The sequence below is a fragment of the Octopus sinensis genome, linkage group LG25 (assembly GCF_006345805.1).
Source record: "Octopus sinensis linkage group LG25, ASM634580v1, whole genome shotgun sequence".
In the NCBI taxonomy this organism is placed as follows: Eukaryota; Metazoa; Mollusca; class Cephalopoda; order Octopoda; family Octopodidae; genus Octopus; species Octopus sinensis.
Genome location: NC_043021.1, coordinates 6851450 through 6871449, shown reverse-complemented (window position 1 = coordinate 6871449; position 20000 = coordinate 6851450). Strand labels below are relative to the sequence as shown.

Sequence of the window (20000 nt, the reverse complement as noted above, 5' to 3'; positions counted from 1 at the left end):
ATGCATTGCAAGATTTGAGGACTGATAGTCTGCGAGGCACTGCTCTAAGGTAGGACTAAACACACTTTCAGCTGAGTGGATAGGAACAATACGAGAAGAAATGGCTTGCCTAACAAGCAAAACACAATGCATCACCTGGCCTGGGAATTGAATTCAAGATCTTATGAACCATAGTCCAACAATTTAACCACTACTCTATACTCTGTGCACCTCTACAATGCAGCCCTATACCACACCTCTAAAAAAAAAGCAAAAAAAAAAAAAATTCCAAACAAAATGAAAGGATTGGTGTGGCTTAAATACCTTTGCTCACAGATCATGGTAATGATCAACACCACCACCAACACCACCACGACCACCACCACCACTGCTAACAACAACAACACAATGAAAGTAGCAGGCTTCTATCTGAAGATCACATGGTTAGCATTCCAGCATCTTAATCTCTCAATTATTGTATATAAGTTTTACTTTAGCACGAATATATTCTTAAATACAAAGAAATTTAGAACCCTACCTGACCCCCACTCCAAAAAAAAAAAAAACCCAACAAAAAACCTTCACCTAAATATTTAATGGAATAGAACCTTTGCCCTTAGTTTTCAAGATCTATTTTTAGATTATTGTTATTAACATTACTACTACTACTACTACTATCATTATTATTATTATTATTATTATTATTATTACTACTACTACTACTATTATTATTATTATTATTATTATTATTATTATTATTATTATTATTATTATTACTACTACTACTACTACTACTATTATTATTATTATTATTATTATTATTATTATTATTATTATACTACTACTACTATTATTATTATTATTATTATTATTATTATTATTATTATTACTACTACTACTATTATTATTATTATTACTACTATTATTATTATTATTATTACTACTATTATTATTATTATTATTATTATTATTACTATTATTACTATTACTATTACTATTATTATTATTATTATTTACAAATAGAAGTAGAGAGAGGTGGCACGCCTGTTTTTTTTTCTTTTTTTTTTTTTTGCAACAGGTGTACCAGTAGGTAGGGCACTAAAGTGTCTTAAACTAATATCTTGGTCATGTTAAGTCAAATGTTTTATCATGAACTAGCTGAAGTACCGCTGACTGATTGTTACAAAATTTTAGATTTTGAAACTGCTGATAGGAAATTGTCTGGAAAATGGGTATGTATATATATTGTGTGATAAGTAGCTTTCTTACCAACCACATGGTTCCGGGTTCAGTCCCACTGCATGGCATCTTGGGCAAGTGTCTTCTGCTATAGCCCCGGGCCGACCAATGCCTTGTGAGTGGATTTGGTAGACGGAAACTGAAAGAAGCCTGTCGTATATATGTATATATATATATGTATGTGTGTGTGTGTTTGTCTGTGTTTGTCCCCCTACCATTGCTTGACAACCAATGCTGGTGTGTTTATGTCCCCATCACTTAGCGGTTCGGCAAAAGAGACCGATAGAATAAGTACTAGGCTTACAAAGAATAAGTCCCGGGGTCGATTTGCTCGACTAAAGGCGGTGCTCCAGCATGGCCACAGTCAAATGACTGAAACAAGTAAAGAGTAAAGAGAAATATGTGTGTATGTGTGTGTGTGTCTGTCTGTCTGTCCGTGTTTGTTCCTCACCACTACTTGACTGGTGTTGGTTTGTTTATGTTCTTGTAACTTAGTGGTTTGGCAAAAAGAAACTGATACAATAAGTACCCCGACATTAAGGTGGTGCCCCAGTATGGCCAGCAGTCCAATGACTGAAGCAAGTAAAAGACAAAAAAAAAAATCAAAGAACACCATGTAAATGTCACACTGTCTGAAACAACTGTTACAAGAATAGACAGTTTACTATGATTCAATATTTTAGGTTTTTAATATTTCATTGTACAAAGGCAACGAGCCGGCAGAAACATTAGCATGCCTGACAAAATGCTTAGCAGTATTGGCAGAAACGTTAGCACGCCGGGCGAAATGCATAGCCGGATTTCGTCTGCCGTTACGTTCTGAGTTCAAATTCCGCCAAGGTCGACTTTGCCTTTCATCCTTTCAGGGTCGATAAATTAAGTACCAGTTACGCACTGGTTTCGATGTAATTGACTTAATCCGTTTGTCTGTCCTTTCTGTGTTTCGTCCCTTGTGGGTAATAAAGAAATAGGTATTTCGTCTGCCGCTACGTTCTGAGTTCAAATTCCGCCAAGGTCGCGACTTTGCCTTTCATCCTTTCAGGGTCGATAAATTAAGTACCACTTACGCACTGGGGTCGATGTAATCGACTTAATCCGTTTGTCTGTCCTTGTTTGTCCCCTCTGTGTTTAGCCCCTTGTGGGTAGTAAAGAAATAGGTATTTCATCTGCTGCCACATTCTGACTTCAAATTCCGCCAAGGTCGCGACTTTGCCTTTCATCTTTTCAGGGTCGATAAATTAAGTACCATTTACGCACTAGGGTCGATGTAATTGACTTAATCCGTTTGTCTGTCCTTGTTTGTCCTTTCTGTGTTTAGCCCCTTGTGGGTAGTAAAGAAATAGGTATTTTGTCTGTCTTAATGTTCTGAGTTTAAATTCCGCCGAGGTTGACTTAGCCTTTCATCATTTCAAGGTTGATAAATTAAGTACCAGTTGCATACTGGGGTCGATCTAATCGACTGGTCCTTCCCTCCAAAATTTTGGGCCTTGTGCCTGGAGTAGAAAAGAATACTTCATTGTACAAAGGTGGTAAGCTGGCAGAATTGTTAGCACGCTGGGTGAGATGCTTAACGGTATTTCGTCTGCCGTTACGTTGTGAGTTCAAATTCCGCCGAGGTCGACTTTGCCTTTCATCCTTTCTGGGTCGATAAATTAAGTACCAGTTACGCACTGGGGTCGATGTAATCGACTTAATACCAATGTCTGTCCTTGTTTGTCCCCTCTATGTTTAGCCCCTTGTGGGTAATAAAGAAATAGGTATTTTGTCCGTCTTCCTGTTCTGACTTTAAATTCTGTCAAGGTCAACTTTGCCTTTCATCCTTTCAGGATTGATAAAATAGGTATTAGTTGAGGTAATCAACTTAAATTCCTCCGAAAGAGCTGGCCTGGTACCAGAATTTTAAATCCATATATCATTGTACATACGGGTGGCAAGCTGGTAAAATGCTTAGCAGCATTTCCTGTAATTAAGGTCTGACTTCAAATTCCAGTGAGGTCAACTTTGCCTTTCATCCTTTTGGGGATGATAAATAGAAGAACTCAGTACCACGTGGTTCGGAAGCAAGCTTCTTACCACACCTGCTCCCCATGACATGAAGTTTTGTAAGTACATAGTTGCAGGAGTGGCTGTGTGGTAAGTAGCTTGCTTACGAACCAGATGGTTCCGGGTTCAGTCCCACTGTGTGGAACCTTGGGCAAGTATCTTCTACTATAGCCTCAGGCCTACCAAAGCCTTGTGAGTGGATTTGGTAGACAGAAACTGAAAGAAGTCCGTCATATGTATGTAGATATATGTGTGTGTGTTTGTGTTTGTCCTCCCAACATCGCTTGACAACCGATGGTGGTGTGTTTACGTCCCTGTAACTTAGCGGTTCGGCAAAAGAGACTGATAGAATAAGTACTAGGCTTACAAAGAATAAGTCCCGGGGTCGATTTGCTCAACTAAAGGTGGTGCTCCAGCATGGCCACAGTCAAATGATTGAAACAAGTAAAAGAGGATATCTAATGTAAAGAGGTTGGTTGAAAGTTTGAGAAAAATTGAGGAGGACTTCTAGGTATTTAGGCTTGTATTGGCTAGCTCTGGTTATGTGGTATAAATAGCTATTTGTTTTCTTTCTAGGCCAATGTGTTCAGACAGGATATTAGCAGAATACGAGCTCCACCTTGGTGGCAGGCTGAGACATAGTATAGTCAGCGACATCAGTTCCTTGTATTGAGTACTGCACATGCTGGGGTAGGATATTTGTGTGGGCCAATAGCTCAGTTGTTTAGTGGAGTATGAACGTGTTGGCTACAACAATTTTTACATAGGAGTGGCTGTGTGTAAGCAACTTGCTTACGAAGCACATGGTTCTGGGTTCAGTCCCACTGTGTGGCACCTTAGGCAAGTGTTTTCTACTATAGCCTTGGGTCGACCAAAGCCTTGTGAGTGGATTTGGTAGACAGAAACTGAAAGAAGCCCATCGTACATATATATATATATATGTATGTGTGTGTGTATCTGTTAGTGCGTCTGTGTTTGTCCCCCCCAACATTGCTTGACAACTGATGCTGGTGTGTTTACGTCCCTGTAACTTAGCGGTTCGGCAAAAGAGACTGATAGAATAAGTACTGGGCTTACAAAGAATGAGTCCTGGGGTCGATTTGCTTGACTAAAGGCGGTGCTCCAGCATGGCCACAGTCAAATGACTGAAACAAGTAAAAGAGTATGAGAGCAACCAAATTTGGTAATGTTGGGGTACAATTGAGTTGGTATGACTAACATGAATGAGCTGTCATCTGTAGCGATGACAAAGGTTAAATACTCTGCCCTTGTGGGTGTGACAGCTTGGCCAAGGGTGGCGTATGCCAGTTGCCAGCTGTTTGAAGTTGTTGCCATCATAAGTACGCACTGGTAACAAGTTGTTACTAGTGCGTACTTCTGATGGCAACAATAAAGTAGTGTGTATTGTGTGTGTGCATGTGCATGTATCTGTATGTGTGTGTGTGTATGTGTGTGTGCGTATGCATGCACCTGTATGCGTGTGTGTGTGCGCGTGTATGTGTGTGTGCGTATGCATGCACCTGTATGCGTGTGTGTGCGCGTGTATGTGTGTGTGCGTATGCATGCACCTGTATGCGTGTGTGTGTGCGTGTATGTGTGTGTGCATATGCATGCACCTGTATGCGTGTGTGTGTGTGCATGTATGTGTGTGCGTATGAATGCACCTGTATGCATATGTGTGTGCGCGTGTATGTGTGTGTGCGTATGCATGCACCTGTATGCGTGTGTGTGCGCGTGTATGTGTGTGTGCATATGCATGCACCTGTATGCGTGTGTGTGTGCGCGTGTATGTGTGTGTGCATATGCATGCACCTGTATGCGTGTGTGTGTGTGTGTGTGCGTATGAATGCACCTGTATGCGTGTGTGTGTGTGCGCGTGTATGTGTGTGTGCGTATGCATGCACCTGTATGCGTGTGTGTGCGTGTATGTGTGTGTGCGTATGTATGCACCTGTATGCGTGTGTGTGTGTGCGTATGCATGCACCTGTATGCATGTGTGTATGTGTGTGTGTGTGTTTATATATGTTTATATCTATGTTCATGGTTGACAGTATTAGTTATCTTTGTGCACCATAACCTAGGGGTTTGACAAATAGAGATCAATCAAAATAAAATAGCAGACTCCAATAATAAATATCGGGGAGAGGTGGGGTCTACATAATTGACAAAATAAATACCCATAAAAAGTGCTCTAGTATGACCGTGACCCAGTACAGAAACCAGTTAAAAAAAAAAAAAGAATATAAAAAATTTTGACAAGGTATAGAAATAAACAAATCAAATAAAATACAAAAGAAAAAAATTTTAAATATAAAATGAACACTTATGTCACACCTTTTCTTGCATTGTTCAACCACACCCAATGTTGTAACAACTGACTTGACACACACACACACACACATAGATAAATAAATATCAAATATACTAGGTTCAAAATTCCTTTTTAAACAAGTTCGAATTTTCAGCTTTATTCTGGGTGTATGGAAGATGTTCAGGATGTGGTGAGAACCATAGTATATAGGACAAGCAGGTATGACCTTAAGAAATGAAGGTGATATTGCATAGAGGGCAAGTTCGGTTTCCTTTCCCATGCTACAGATAAAATATCTGTCAGCAAACAAACGGATCTTTGTTCTGTGCTGGGAATTATCAATGAAGCTTAAAGACTTTTTCCTTTGTATCAGTTTGGGGACAGAATATCTGAGCAACATCAAATAACTGAGAAGACTGCATTCACACGCACACACACACACGTGTGCACCTTAACCCTTTTGATACCAGCCCGGCCAAAACCGCCTCTGGCTCTGCAGTACAAATGTCTTGTTTTCATAAGTTCTGGATTAAAATCTTCCACCAAACCTTTGTCACAATTTATGTTCCTAACACTAGCTGAATGATAACTAAATTATTTTACTAAATTCCTTAACCCTTTCATTACCAAACCGGCTGAAACCGCCTCTGGCTCTGAGTACAAATACCTTATTTTCAGAAGTTTTGAATTAAAATCTTCCACCAAACCTTAGTCACAATTTATGTTCCTAACACTAGCTTAATGATAACTAAGTTCTTTTACTAAATTCCTTAACCCTTTCATTACCAACCCGGCTGAAACCACCTCTGGCTCTGAGTACAAATATCTTATTTTCAGAAGTTTTGAATTAAAATCTTCCACCAAACCTTAGTCACAATTTATGTTCCTAACACTAGCTTAATGATAACTAAGTTCTTTTACTAAATTCCTTAACCCTTTCATTACCAACCCGGCTGAAACCACCTCTGGCTCTGAGTACAAATATCTTATTTTCAGAAGTTTTGAATTAAAATCTTCCACCAAACCTTAGTCACAATTTATGTTCCTAACACTAGCTTAATGATAACTGAGTTATTTTACTAAATTCTTTGTTATATTTAAAATAAATTGAATGAAACACAGAGCATCTCAAAATAAATACGGTAACGAAAGGGTTAAATATGTATATTAATCATTTTATAAAGAAACAAATATATTATCTTTTATCTATTACTTGCTTCAGTCATTAGACTGTGGCCATGCTGGGGCACCACCTTGAAGGACTTCCTTTTAGTTGAATGAATTGACCATAGTACTTTACATTTTTAAGCCTGGTACTTATTTTATCAAACTCTTATGCTGAACTGCTAAGTTATGGGGACAAAAATACGTCAATACCGGCTGTCAAGTGGTGGTGGGGGACAGACAGACAGACAGACATACACACACACACACACACACACACACGACAGGCTTCTTTCAGTTTCTTTCTACCAAATACACTTACAAGACTTTGATAGGCCCGTGGCTATAGTAGAAGACACTTGCCCAAGGTGGCAAGTTGTAGGACTGAACTCAGAACCATGTGGTTGGGAAGCAAGCTAATTACCACACAAATTTCTTTCACTCTTTCCTCCTGCATCTTGCAGCCCACCTGCGAAAGACTGGTGTCCCGTCCAGGTGGGGAACCTATACGCCAAGGAAACCAGGAAACCGGCCCTAATGAGCCAGGCATAGCTTGAGAAGGAACACACAACAACAATAAATTATATGTTACTGGCAATAGAAAATGTACGTAAAGATATCACTAGAAAAAGATTTTGCTATGAGATTTTTCAACTTGTTTATTATGAAGTTTACAAAGTAAGTTGTTAGTCTCATCAAGAAAAAAAAATCATACCCAGGTAGATATGGAGTTCATCAACGAAATTGATTGTTCTCTTTTGTTCCATATATATGTTAGTTTGTTGGATGATCACAGCAATTAAAATTCAACACAAAAAGATTGGAACAAACAAAAGACGCCCTTGAATTTTTCATGATACGAATGATGATGACAACAATGGTGATGATGATGATGATGATGATGGTGATGATGATGATGGCGATAATGATGATGTTGGAGATGATGATGGTAAGGATGACAGTGATGTAGCAATGATGGTCATGATAAATACATTCATGTTGATGATGATTTTGGTGAGGATAGTGATGGTGGGAATGATAAATGATGCTGACAACAACACCAATAATAGAAATAAGACTGACCTCTGATACTCCCGCAAAACATCAAATAAGCGGGTTTCTTCCTCTTTCAGTATTAACTTTTTCACCTGAAAAATATGGAAAATAACTCATTTTCATTTCTTTCTAACACAATTTGTCTTTTATTTATAATTGGCTTAAAAGCTGCACTCCATGTAAAGCTTTTAAGCTAGTTCCTGCAGAGGGCAAAACGAAACAGACCTGAACAGCATGACCATAATCTCTCTCTATATAAATGGCAGTTTGTCTGTCTGTGTGTCTGTCAGGTTGTACCCTCACCCTGACCACGGCTTTCAACCAGTTCTGATGAAACTTGACACACACATAACCCAATGTCATAATTGAAAACTAACGCAGCGAAAATTTTGAAAAGTTCTCCCAGTTCTGAAAAATATCGATAAATTCGACATGGGGTCGAGAATCTAAGCTTTTTATATGCAACACATTTTCTGTCTAGGGGACACAACTCGACAGCTAGGGACAGCTAGGAACATCGTATACACAGAAGTATTCGAGTGAAGAGAAGACATTGCAACCTACACATGCGCCTTCGTTCCCTAGAGGGAAAGGACTAGATTGGGATTAGTCGTTGCCTACTAGGGGCTCTTACATACCCGGGAAATGCCGGGCTATGCTGCTAGTAAGTCTATAAAGACTATATGCCCCAGTGGCGTTTGATCAGAGGTTAAGGACGGATAAGAATTAAGTTAAGTTAAGTTATGTTAATTTTTTGGCTCAAAAAGCAAAAAGCAAGGCCATGTAGGGGGACATGGAGTTATGTACAGGGAGGGTGTTCATGCAAAGAGTTCAGGCCATTTCTGGTCAAGGGAGACTTTGAACCGAGTGGTCGTCGGCATCTTCACTATCTCGTCTGGCAGCTTATTCCACTGATTCGCTACCCAGACGGAGAAAGCTCCTCTCCTTCGATTGAGATGAAATCGTCACAGATAGAGCTTTTCGGAGTGACCCTGCAGCCGACGCTCTGGAGCAGGAGTGAAGAACAGCTCTTTCGAGAGGTTACACTTTCCGCTTATGATGTTGTGAGCAATTCTGTAATGCAATCATTCTATTGTTTCAGTTCCAAGCTGAATTCCAACTGTTGGCCAATTTGTCCCAAAGTTCTTATCTCAACATAAAAGTAAAGAATTGAATGTCATTTACCCCCACCCCCACCCCTGATCTCTGATGTCTTCTGAAAAATGCTAACCAAGATGGTGTAAATCAACCAAGCTTTACCTGCTAGAAATAGCAACCCATAATGCTTTTAAACCAGATCCTAATGCTGGATGTTCAAGAACCAAATGAAGGGCAGATTTTCCAACTTGGGATTATTCTGATTCCAAAAGGGTATAATATTTCTAGGTAGAGTAAATGTAGACTAAGATACAGGGGTCCCAGACAGACAGAATTTCGTGTTTATCATTATAGATATTACCTTTATCATTGTTGTTGTTGCTGTTTAACCTTAGGTAAGTACTTTTCCAGCAGACCAATGATCCAAGTTGATCTGGTTGGAATCATTCAATAGTTTTTTTTTTTATCTCTACTTAAACATGGATGTTCTGTTGGAACACACTATACTGAACTAGATACCATGAGAAAACTCTCATTTTGGCTTTTGGTGCAAAATGCATTCTTGTTTATATTGCTAATGGGAAATCCCTGACAACTCCAGCACTAAGACCACCAGATCACATGATTTCAACCTTCTTTGGTTTTGTCAATGATGGATGCTAAACTGCTAAAGATAGCAGCAATTCATCTCCCCATCAGCAATATATAGAAAAACAGTGTCAGAGAAGGCACTGATTAGCCAGTAAAAGTAAAAGAGGATATCTAATGTAAAGAGGTTGGTTGAAAGTTTGAGAAAAATTGAGGAGGACTTCTAGGTATTTAGGCTTGTATTGGCTAGCTCTGGTTATGTGGTATAAATAGCTATTTGCTTTATTTCTAGGCCAATGTGTTCAGACAGGATATTAGCAGAATACGAGCTCCACCTTGGTGGCAGGCTGAGGCATAGTATAGTCAGCGACATCAGTTCCTTGTATTGAGTACTGCACATGGTGGGGCAGGATGTTTGTGTGGGCCAATAGCTCAGTTGTTTGGTGGAGTATGAACATGTTAGCTGCAACAATTTTTACATAGGAGTGGCTGTGTGGTAAGCAGCTTGCTTACGAACCACGTGGTTCTGGGTTCAGTCCCACTGCGTGACACCTTGGGCAATTGTCTTCTACTATAGCCTTGGGTCGACCGAAGCCTTGTGAGTGGATTTGGTAGACAGAAACTGAATTAGATTGTTAAAAAATATAGATTAGTGACAGAGGTAGTGTTAATACCAAGAGGTAATATTTATCCCCACTTAAAAGTGGATGTTCTGTTGGAACAAACTACAGGGTGTGGTGACTAAACTGTCATCTAAATTATGCAAAAATGAAAATAACACTGACATCTCATGTTAACAAACATATTTACTGAAATTACATAAAAATATCCTGAAATAGTAAAGAGTAAATTTATTCAATAAAATCGCCATTGGCTTCAACCACGACCTCCAGACGACTTTGGAATCTTCTGCAACTCTTGGGGAACATGGGCAAACCTAGAAATCCCAGCCGAAGTGCAGATAGAAACTGAGAAGAGGACAGTAAAGTATAAGTGGGGACTAGTTGATTATATCGACCCCATTGTTTCACTCGTACTTAAATTTATTGACCCTGAAAGGATGAAAGGCAAAGTTGACCTCGGTGGAATTTGAACTCAGAACGTAGCAACGGGTGAAATACTGCTAAGCACTTTGTCCAGCACACTAATAATTCTGCCAGCTCCCTGCCTTTTTCACCTTAATCCTCCTCCTCCTCATCATCATCGTTTAACGTCCGTTTTCCGCGCTAGCACGGGTTGGACGGTTCGACCGGGGTCTGGGAAGCCAGGGACTGCTCCAGGCTCCAGTCTGATCTGGCAGAGTTTCTATGGCTGGATGCCTTTCCTAACGCCAACTACTCCGCGAGTGTAGTGGGTGCTTTTTACGTGCCACCTGCACAGGTGCCAGGGGGGGTCCGGCATCGGTCACGATCGGTTGGAGCTTTTAACGTGCCAGCGGCACGGAAGCCAGCCAAGGCGGCGCTGGCAACGTTCGGATGGTCTTTTTATGTGCCACCGGCACAGGATCCAGTCGGGGCGGCGCTGGCATCGGCCACGTTCGGGTGGTGCTTTTATGTGCCACCGGCACAGAAGCCAGTCGGGGCGGCGCTGGCATCGGCCACGTTCGGATAGTGCTTTTTATAAAAATCTATACTATAATAGAGAAGGCTGCTTACTAATTAGGTATGTAACATTTACTAAAAGTACTAAAAGGAATTATTAAAGGGTTGATCGTCTGGAAATATTTTTATAAATTCATGTTCTGAGAAATTTCCTACAATTTTGATTTATGAAGTTTATTGAATTTTTTAACTCCAATTTCTTGCAAATTTAAATATTCATTGCATTCACTGTGGAGTAGATTTTAATGTTTAATAATAAATAATATTAATTCATTGTAGGCCACATTTTACATTTTTCTTTGCAACAGTCTCTCATTCTCGCTTGCCTCTATTTTTATTAACGATAATTTAATAATACACTTTACACTTTTACTTGCTTCAATCATCTGACTGCGGCCATGTAGGAGCACTGCCTTCAGTCGAGCAAATCGACCCCGGGACTTATTCTTAGTAAGCCTAGTACTTATTCTATTGGTCTCTTTTGCCGAACTGCTAAGTTACGGGGATGTAAACACATCAGCATCGGTTGTCAAGTGATGTTGAGGGGACAAACACAGACACACAAACATATACACATACACATACATATATATATATATATATATATATATATATATATATATACATATATACGACGGGTTTCTTTCAGTTTCCATCTACCAAATCCACTCACAAGGCTTTGGTCAGCCTGAGGCTATAGTAGAAGACACTTGCACAAGGTGTTACACAGTGGGGCTGAACCCGGAACCATGTGGTTGGTAAGCAAGCTACTTACCATATAGCCACTCCTACGCTGTGAAAAATTTTAGCTCTAATTGTATTTATTGCAAGAAACAACTAGGGTTCTTTTTCTAATGCTTAGTATAGTTCAACATGTTTCTGGTCCCTGAAACATGTTCCCCTACACAAGTGAGTGTGTGAAAAACAAATTAGGAATTTTGAAAGCAATATCTACAAAACTAGTTTTCAAATACCTATTTCTTTATTACCCACAAGGGGCTAAACACAGAGGGAACAAACAAGGACAGACATAGGTATTAAGTCGATTACATCGACCCCAGTTCGTAACTGGTACTTAATTTATCGACCCCGAAAGGATGAAAGGCAAAGTCGACCTCGGCGGAATTTGAACTCACAACGTAACGCAGACGAAATACCGCTAAGCATTTCGCCCGGCGTGCTAATGTTTCTACCAGCTTGCCGCCGTTTTCAAATATCGAATGGCTATGAGGGTCTACTAGAGTAAGATAACAATCTAAAGGGTTCATAGGTTGAGAAACACTGTGAAAGATAGAGTAATTAGGAATGTGAAGGCAAGAAAAGCAACTAGTCCTTTAAGAATCACTGCTGAGGTGCTTAAAATGGCTATTGGAGTAGTCAACAGCATAGTCAATTAGGTGAGTGAAGAGGGTACCATGTCTAATGGCTAGCATAGCAGCATCATTGTCAACTACTACAAAGGCAAAGGAGATGCTTTAGAGGGAGGTAGTCTTAAACTATTGGACTAGGTTACAGATGTTAGCAAAAATCTCAGAAAGAGTTAGAACACAACTAATTCAAGAAAGAATTAACCAAGATGAAATGCAGTTTGACTTGAAGTAGCACTACTGATGCCACCTTCCAAGAGAGTAGGAAAGGCAGCATCTAATGTTGGTATTGAGAAAAAAAATGTACCCAGTACTCTGTAAAACTAGTTCTCACAACCCATTTGCCCCAACCACCTTGCCCTGCTACCAACCAGATCCACCAGAGTAGAGAAACCTGATAAAAGACTTCTCGGGATTAATAAATACCAGGTGTCGTGGCTTCCTCCTGCAATCAGGGCTGGCATGGCCAGTTTTAAGCCAATTAGACAGATTTGTTGAAATTGGGCCCTGCACCAAGAGAGGGCCTTGCACAGAGAGGAGCTGTGCACAAGCTTGAACAGAGGATGCTATGATGAATTAAACTCTTTGACAGCATTAAGTGAGAATAGCCACACAGTTCTTTTTATGTTTTTGTTCAACAATAAATTCACAGCATGACTTTAGAAAAACATCCTCTTTAACTGAGATATTTATTTTCCTGCGAAATGAGTGCCTGGCAATGTCTGATAGGCAGGACATCATAATCAGCTCAGCTCAGCTATTCAGTCTTTAAAGTCTCGATTTCAGCAGCTTAAAAGTTACATAAAATTATCTGGATTTTTAAATAAGTTCTGGAGCTTACTGTTGTGTGGAAGTAGAACACCCCTGTTGGTTGGCTCCTAATGGACTGTGCCACAATATAAATGGACATACGCAGAGAGCCTTCAGGAGAGAGTAAAGCTGAGAGTTGCATACTGTCGAAGGTTATTACCAGTATCTCGAGTAGAACAATTTACAAGGACATTATTATTATCCCGTTATATCGTATGTTGAACATGTAATACAACACTTACAAAAGGCAGAAGTTAGGAAGCACACAGCAGTCCTTAAGGCAACTTTATCTGAAACCACACTAATACACAGCACTGACAGAGCTGATAGTTATAGAAACAACAAAAGACATACATGGTTATCTGTTGGCTGAGAAGCTTCAATCTCTCAAAACTTTCTTCTTTTCAATGGCATTAAGCCTCAATTTTTGCTTGAATGCCTGGCAACAAACAATCAGTTCACAGCATTTCTTAATGGTTTTATTGCTTTGAGGATTTACCTAACTATGCCTCTAACAGTTGCATCAGGTGAAAGAAGTTTTTCAAAACTGAAACTGATTAAAACATACCTGCCTACGGTCAGCGATTTCACAAGAAAGACTAAATAATTTGGCAATACTTTCTTTAGAAAATGACATTGCAAAAACCATTGGCTTTGAAATGATTTTGAAAGACATCTCAGATAAAAAAAAAAGTCAGAAAAGCCTGTTTTTAGAAGGCCTATTCACACACAGTATGTCACTAGTTATCTTGACTTGTAATATAACATGAAACTTTTATGAGCTTTCAAGTTTTAGCATATCATGTAGCTAACGGTGGAGTCTCAGGCCCTCAATGTTTTTGGCTGGGACTGGCATACTATACTAAGTATAAAACATCATTCTTCTGCTTTTGTAGAGTAGGGGGCCCCCACTGACAATTCTCTAATTGGGCCCTGCACTTCCTAGTGCCAGCCCTGATTGCAGGAGGAAGCCACGATACCTGGCATTTATTAATCCCAAGAAGTCTTTTATCAGGTTTCTCTACTCTAGTGGATCTGGTGGGTAGCAGGGCAAGGTGGTTGTGAGAACTATTTTTGCAGAGTACTGGGTACATTTTTTTCTCAATACCGACATTAGATGCTGCCTTTCCTACTCTGGAAAAGCCACTGAAAATTCAAACGAGTAAATGGACATGTGTGGATATGTGGGTATATGTGGATATGTGCATGTGCACCTGTGTGTGTGTGTACATGCATGTGTGTATGCTTGCGTGTTTGCATGTATGAGTGTGTATGTTTCTGTGCTTGCATGTGTGTGTGTGTGTGTGTGTGTGTGTGTATGTGTGTGTGTGTGTGTGTGTGTCTATGCTTGTCTTTATACTGACACTGCTTGAAAAGACACTGTCATTGTGGTTTATATCCTGTAACATAGCAGTGTGATAAACAGAAACTGATAAAATAAATACCAAACTTAGAAGTAAGTACCAGGGTGGATATGATTGACCTAAGACCCTTCAAATCAATGCTCCAGTATGACCACAGTTTAGTGACTGTAACAATTTGAAGTATAAAAGATTGTATCAATCGTAAACACAGGCAGGCTGTAAAACAAAGACAATCTAACCATGACCATCAAATCTGTTTGTATTTCTTGAAATATCCAATGTGTGCTTTCCTTAAGACATTATAGTAATTTGGAGTGGGGGGGAGGGATTTGGGTGCTATTTCTAGCGTATCGATCGATCCATATAAAGGCTATCTGGTTAACAAGTTAGCTTTGCTGCCACACACACACACAAAAAAGACAATCTGATCATGACCATCAAGTCTGTTTTTATTTCATGATATATCCAATGTGTGCTTTCCTTAAGACATTATAGTAATTCGGAGAGGGAGGGGAGGGATTTGGGTGCTATTTCTAGCGTATCGATCGATCCATATAGAGGCTATCTGGTTAACAAGTTAGCTTTGCTGCCACACACACACACACACACAAAAGACAATCTGATCATGACCATCAAGTCTGTTTTTATTTCATTATATATTGTATCTAGAACCACTTTATTCAATGTGTCCTTTCGTTTTTAAGACACTATAAAGGGATTTGGAGGCAGGGGCGATTGAGCTGCTATTTCTAGCATGTCGATTGATCCACATAAAGGCTATATGGTTAACATACTCTTTACTCTTTTACTTGTTTCAGTCATTTGACTGTGGCCATGCTGGAGCACCGCCTTTAATCGAGCAACTCGACCCCAGGACTTATTCTTTGTAAGCCCAGTACTTATTCTATTGGTCTCTTTTGCCGAACCGCTAAGTGACGGGGACATAAACACACCAGCATCGGTTGTCAAGCAATGCTAGGGGGACAAACACAGACACACAAACACACACACACACACATATATATATATATATATATATATATATACATATATACGACGGGCTTCTTTCAGTTTCCGTCTACTAAATCCACTCACAAGGCTTTGGTCGGCCCAGGGCTATAGCAGAAGACACTTGCCCAAGGTGCCACGCAATGGGACTGAACCCTGAACCATGTGGTTGGTAAGCAAGCTACTTACCGCACAGCCACTCATGTTTGCTTTGTCCAATATATCCTTTTCCTTTTTAAGACATTATAAGGTAATTTGGAGGAAAATTCGGATGCTATTTTAGCATGTCGGTTGAACCATAGAGAAGCTATGTAGTTCAAAAGCCATGAAGTGCTAGAAGTTTTTGAAAAAGAAAGCTTATTCGATACAATATATAGTTTTCAACAAATCTTATCTTAAGGCCTGTGTTTCTGAACGTACGAGTGTGTGTGTGTGTGTACGTCTAGTGCATGTGTATATGTATAAGTACGTCGCCGAGTCTCAATACATAGATTAAAGAGAAATGATTTGGTCGCTATTTGAACAGGCGTTATCCTCAGTAAAGTAGAGCACAATAAGACAGGAGATAAGATAAGAAAGGTGTCGTATGTGTTGTAATAGTTAATCTTTCCATGGTTAGTTACAATCACAAGAACAAAGGTTTTTTTTTGTTTTTTCAACCAGGCACCAATAAAGGAACCTCTATGCAGCCACTTACAAGCTGCAAGAAAGAGCAGCCAAAACTCTATTCAATCACAAACAACTGCATAGCAAAAGCTAGGAAGGATAAATTGTATGAGTTCAGGGTGAGATCTAGAATCTAAAGGAATTAGTGTCTAGGCGCAGGAGTGGCTGTGTGGTAAGTAGCTTGTTTACCAACCACGTGGTTCTGGGTTCAGTCCCACTGCTTGGCACCTTGGGCAAGTGTCTTCTAGTATAGCTTCGGGCTGACCAAAGCCTTGTGAGTGGATTTGGTAGACGGAAACTGAAAGAAGCCCGTCGTATATATGTATATATATATATATGTGTGCATGTATGTTTGTGTGTCTGTGTTTGTCCCATCCAACATCGCTTGACAACCGATGCTGGTGTGTTTATGCCCCTGTCACCTAGTGGTTCGGCAAAAGAAACCGATAGAATAAGTACTAGGCTTACAAATAATAAGTCCCGGGGTCGAGTTGCTCGATTAAAGGTGGTGCTCCAGCATGGCCGCAGTCAAATGACTGAAACAAGTAAAAGAGTAAAAGAGAGAGTGAAAAGAGAGTATGTTAGTACTATTGGTATCGGTAATTTCAGGAGATTTCTTTGGGTGTTAATTGGATGATTACTGTGAAGAGCGGAGCATGCTGATATTAAGGGCTGTGGGCTTTTATCAGTGTTGATGTGTAACATAGTTTTCATCCTCAGTCCTGACCACAGACTACCTGTGTCCAACCGGTAGGTGCCTGTGTGCTTCTGGCTTTAGGCTGCAGAGCCACATGCATTCTCATCGCTGACTGCTGAGACACAGACTCCATCTTCATCGGAGATCAATGGACTATGAAGGATGAATAAAAAAAAACAGGTGGGAAGGCACATTAGCTAGTTTAATCCAAGATATATAATACTCTTTACCCTTTACTATTTCACTTGTTTCAGTCATTTGACTGCGGCCATGCTGGAGCACCGCCTTTAATCGAGCAACTCGACCCCGGGACTTATTCTTTGTAAGTCCAGTACTTATTCTATTGGTCTCTTTTTGCCGAACCGCTAAGTGACGGGGACATAAACACACCAGCATCAGTTGTCAAGCAATGCTAGGGGGACAAACACAGACACACAAACATACACGCACACATATATGTATACATATATATACGACGGGCTTCTTTCAGTTTCCATCTACCAAATCCACTCACATGGCTTTGGTCGGCCTGAGGCTATAGTAGAAGACACTTGCCCAAGGTGCCACGCAGTGGGACTGAACCGGGAACCATGTGGTTGGTAAGCAAGCTACTTACCACACAGCCACTCCTGTGCCTATGTCTGAATAAAAAATAGGATACATTAGATAATGCAGTTCTAAATAGATTAATTCATAATGAGAAATACTGACATGTAGTCAAACTTTCAAACATCCAAATATCCCAAAACTGAAGAAGATTGGCCTGTAAATGTCTTGTGTCAGTGCCACGTGAAAAGCACTTGTTTTGGCACAGTGTAAAAGTGCTCATGCTGGTGGCATGTTAAAAATCACCTAGCACACACCGTAAAGTGGTTGGCATTTGGAAGGACATCCAGTTGTAGAACCCAAACCAAATCTGACTAGAACCTGGTGCAGCTCTCCTGCTTGCAAAGTCTGGTCAAACTGTCCAACCCATGCCAGCATGGTAAATGGACGTTAAAGGACAACGATGATGATGATGATGATGATTCCAAAGTCTTATGTTATATTTTTTTGTAATGAGTTTCACATCTTCATATCAGCAACATATTTTTAAAACCAACTTTTCCTCTGCAGAGCACCAACTCTCTGGTATATCTCTTTTCCCTGCCCAATTTTCTTTCCAACAGACATTGATTTTTAAATGGATCTTACTATAACCAAGGATCACCCATGCCAAAAGCACATCCTAACTAGGATCAGTGCTGGATAAACCTTTAAGTAAAATAAGCATGTGCTTAGAGCATCAAGGGAAGGAGGGTACCAAAGAAATGGTAGATGGTTTACAGCACAAAAGAAATCACTTTAAACTTGCTAAAAGAATATTCAAAGTGATCTATATGATAGGAAATATAATTTCAAAGTGTTTATGGTGTCATAGTGAGGGTCTGATCAAAAGAATTAGGGGAAAACTTACCAAATATAAATGAAATGGAAGTATCCAGAAATAAGCATTATTTCCCATCTTACTGTTAGTCTTATTCTTTTAGTCTTTTACTTGTTTCAGTCATTTGATTGCGGCTATGCTGGAACACCGCCTTTTAGTCGAGCAAATCAACACCAGGACTTAGTCTTTGTAAGCCTAGTACTTATTCTATCGGTCTCTTTTGCTGAACTGCTAAGTTACAGGGACGTAAACACACCAGCATCAGTTGACAAGCGATGTTGGAGGACAAACACACACACACACACACACACACACACACACACACGCACACACACACACAAACACACGCATGCACACACATACACACACACGATGGGCTTCTTTCAGTTTCCGTCTACCAAATCCACTCATAAAGCTTTGGTTGGCTGCCCAAGCTGCCACGCAGTGGGACTGAACCTAGAACCATAGGTTGGTAAGCAAGCTACTTACCACACAGCCACTCCTGCGTTTTGTTTAATTAAGAAAAATATAAATTTGTTTTAAGGTTTATTATTGTTTATATTTCGAATTACATATACATATGGGGGAACCAAAATCTTTTAAGTGTTTTAGGGCCTCTATGGGACTTAATCTGGCCCTGACTAGAACCCCCGGCTGGTCCTTCTCTTCAGGGCCAGAACATATCTCAAACAATTATCGCTGCCTTGCAAAGCCTAAGCGAGGACTATAATGAAGTATTGCACTCACATCTGCACAGTGCCATGGTAGAATATACAGACATGTTAGACTGCATCCAAAACCCTTAAAAAGAACCCTCTGAATGACTGACATAAAGTCGCTCTCCAGCCGTGCTCTAACCCCTACACCACAGGTGTGCAGCCTCCTCTCTCTACTTTTTGAACTGATACTATAATGGCCTCTACTTCTGGACTCATGCCACCTCACTCAAGCATTCCCAACTTATATGTCTTACCTTCTCTCATCACTTTTATTGTGCTTAACCCCCTAGGCCCCTCACTAATTATTGTCCAGTCCTTCCTTCCCAAAATATTGGTCCTCTGAATTCCCCCCCTTTGCTCATATGTTTCCCACTCAAAGACAACATTAACCCTTTCGTTACTGTATTTATTTCGAGATGCTCTGTGTTTCTTTCAATTACTTTAAATATAACAAAGAATTTAGTAAAATAACTTAGTTATCATTCAGCTAGAGTTAGGAACATAAATTGTGACTAAGGTTTGATGGAAGATTTTAATTTAAAACTTATAAAAACAAGACATTTGTGCTCAGTGCCAGAGCCGGTTTCAGCCGGGTTGGTATCAAAAGGGTTAATGGTATCAATCTTGCTGATCCAGATTATTGTCGCAATTTCGGCTGATTATTCTTGAAATTGCTCCAATGCTCTTAGCTTATTTTTTTCTTGGGGCTGGCCAGATTGGAGCAATCGCAAGAATAATCAGCCGAAATTGCGACGATAATCTGGTGCTTGACTGAGGATAGAGGGCTTCGAATGACCAGTCCTTGTTTTTTTTGTATTGTCTATCTGGATGTTTTGTTGTCCCTTTTTGTATCACCTAGCTGTC

At 40.0% G+C, this 20000-nt stretch overlaps 1 protein-coding gene across 2 annotated transcripts in view; it reads right to left on the bottom strand.

Moving 5' to 3' along the window:
* LOC115224389 (harmonin) overlaps nucleotides 1-20000 on the bottom strand; it is a 98510-nt gene that overhangs the window by 54584 nt on the left and 23926 nt on the right. For both annotated transcript variants that reach the window (XM_029795276.2, XM_029795275.2), the window contains exon 2: nucleotides 7820-7884. In XM_029795276.2, coding sequence (XP_029651136.1) covers nucleotides 7820-7884 — 65 coding nt within the window. The remainder of the gene's footprint in view (nucleotides 1-7819; nucleotides 7885-20000) is intronic.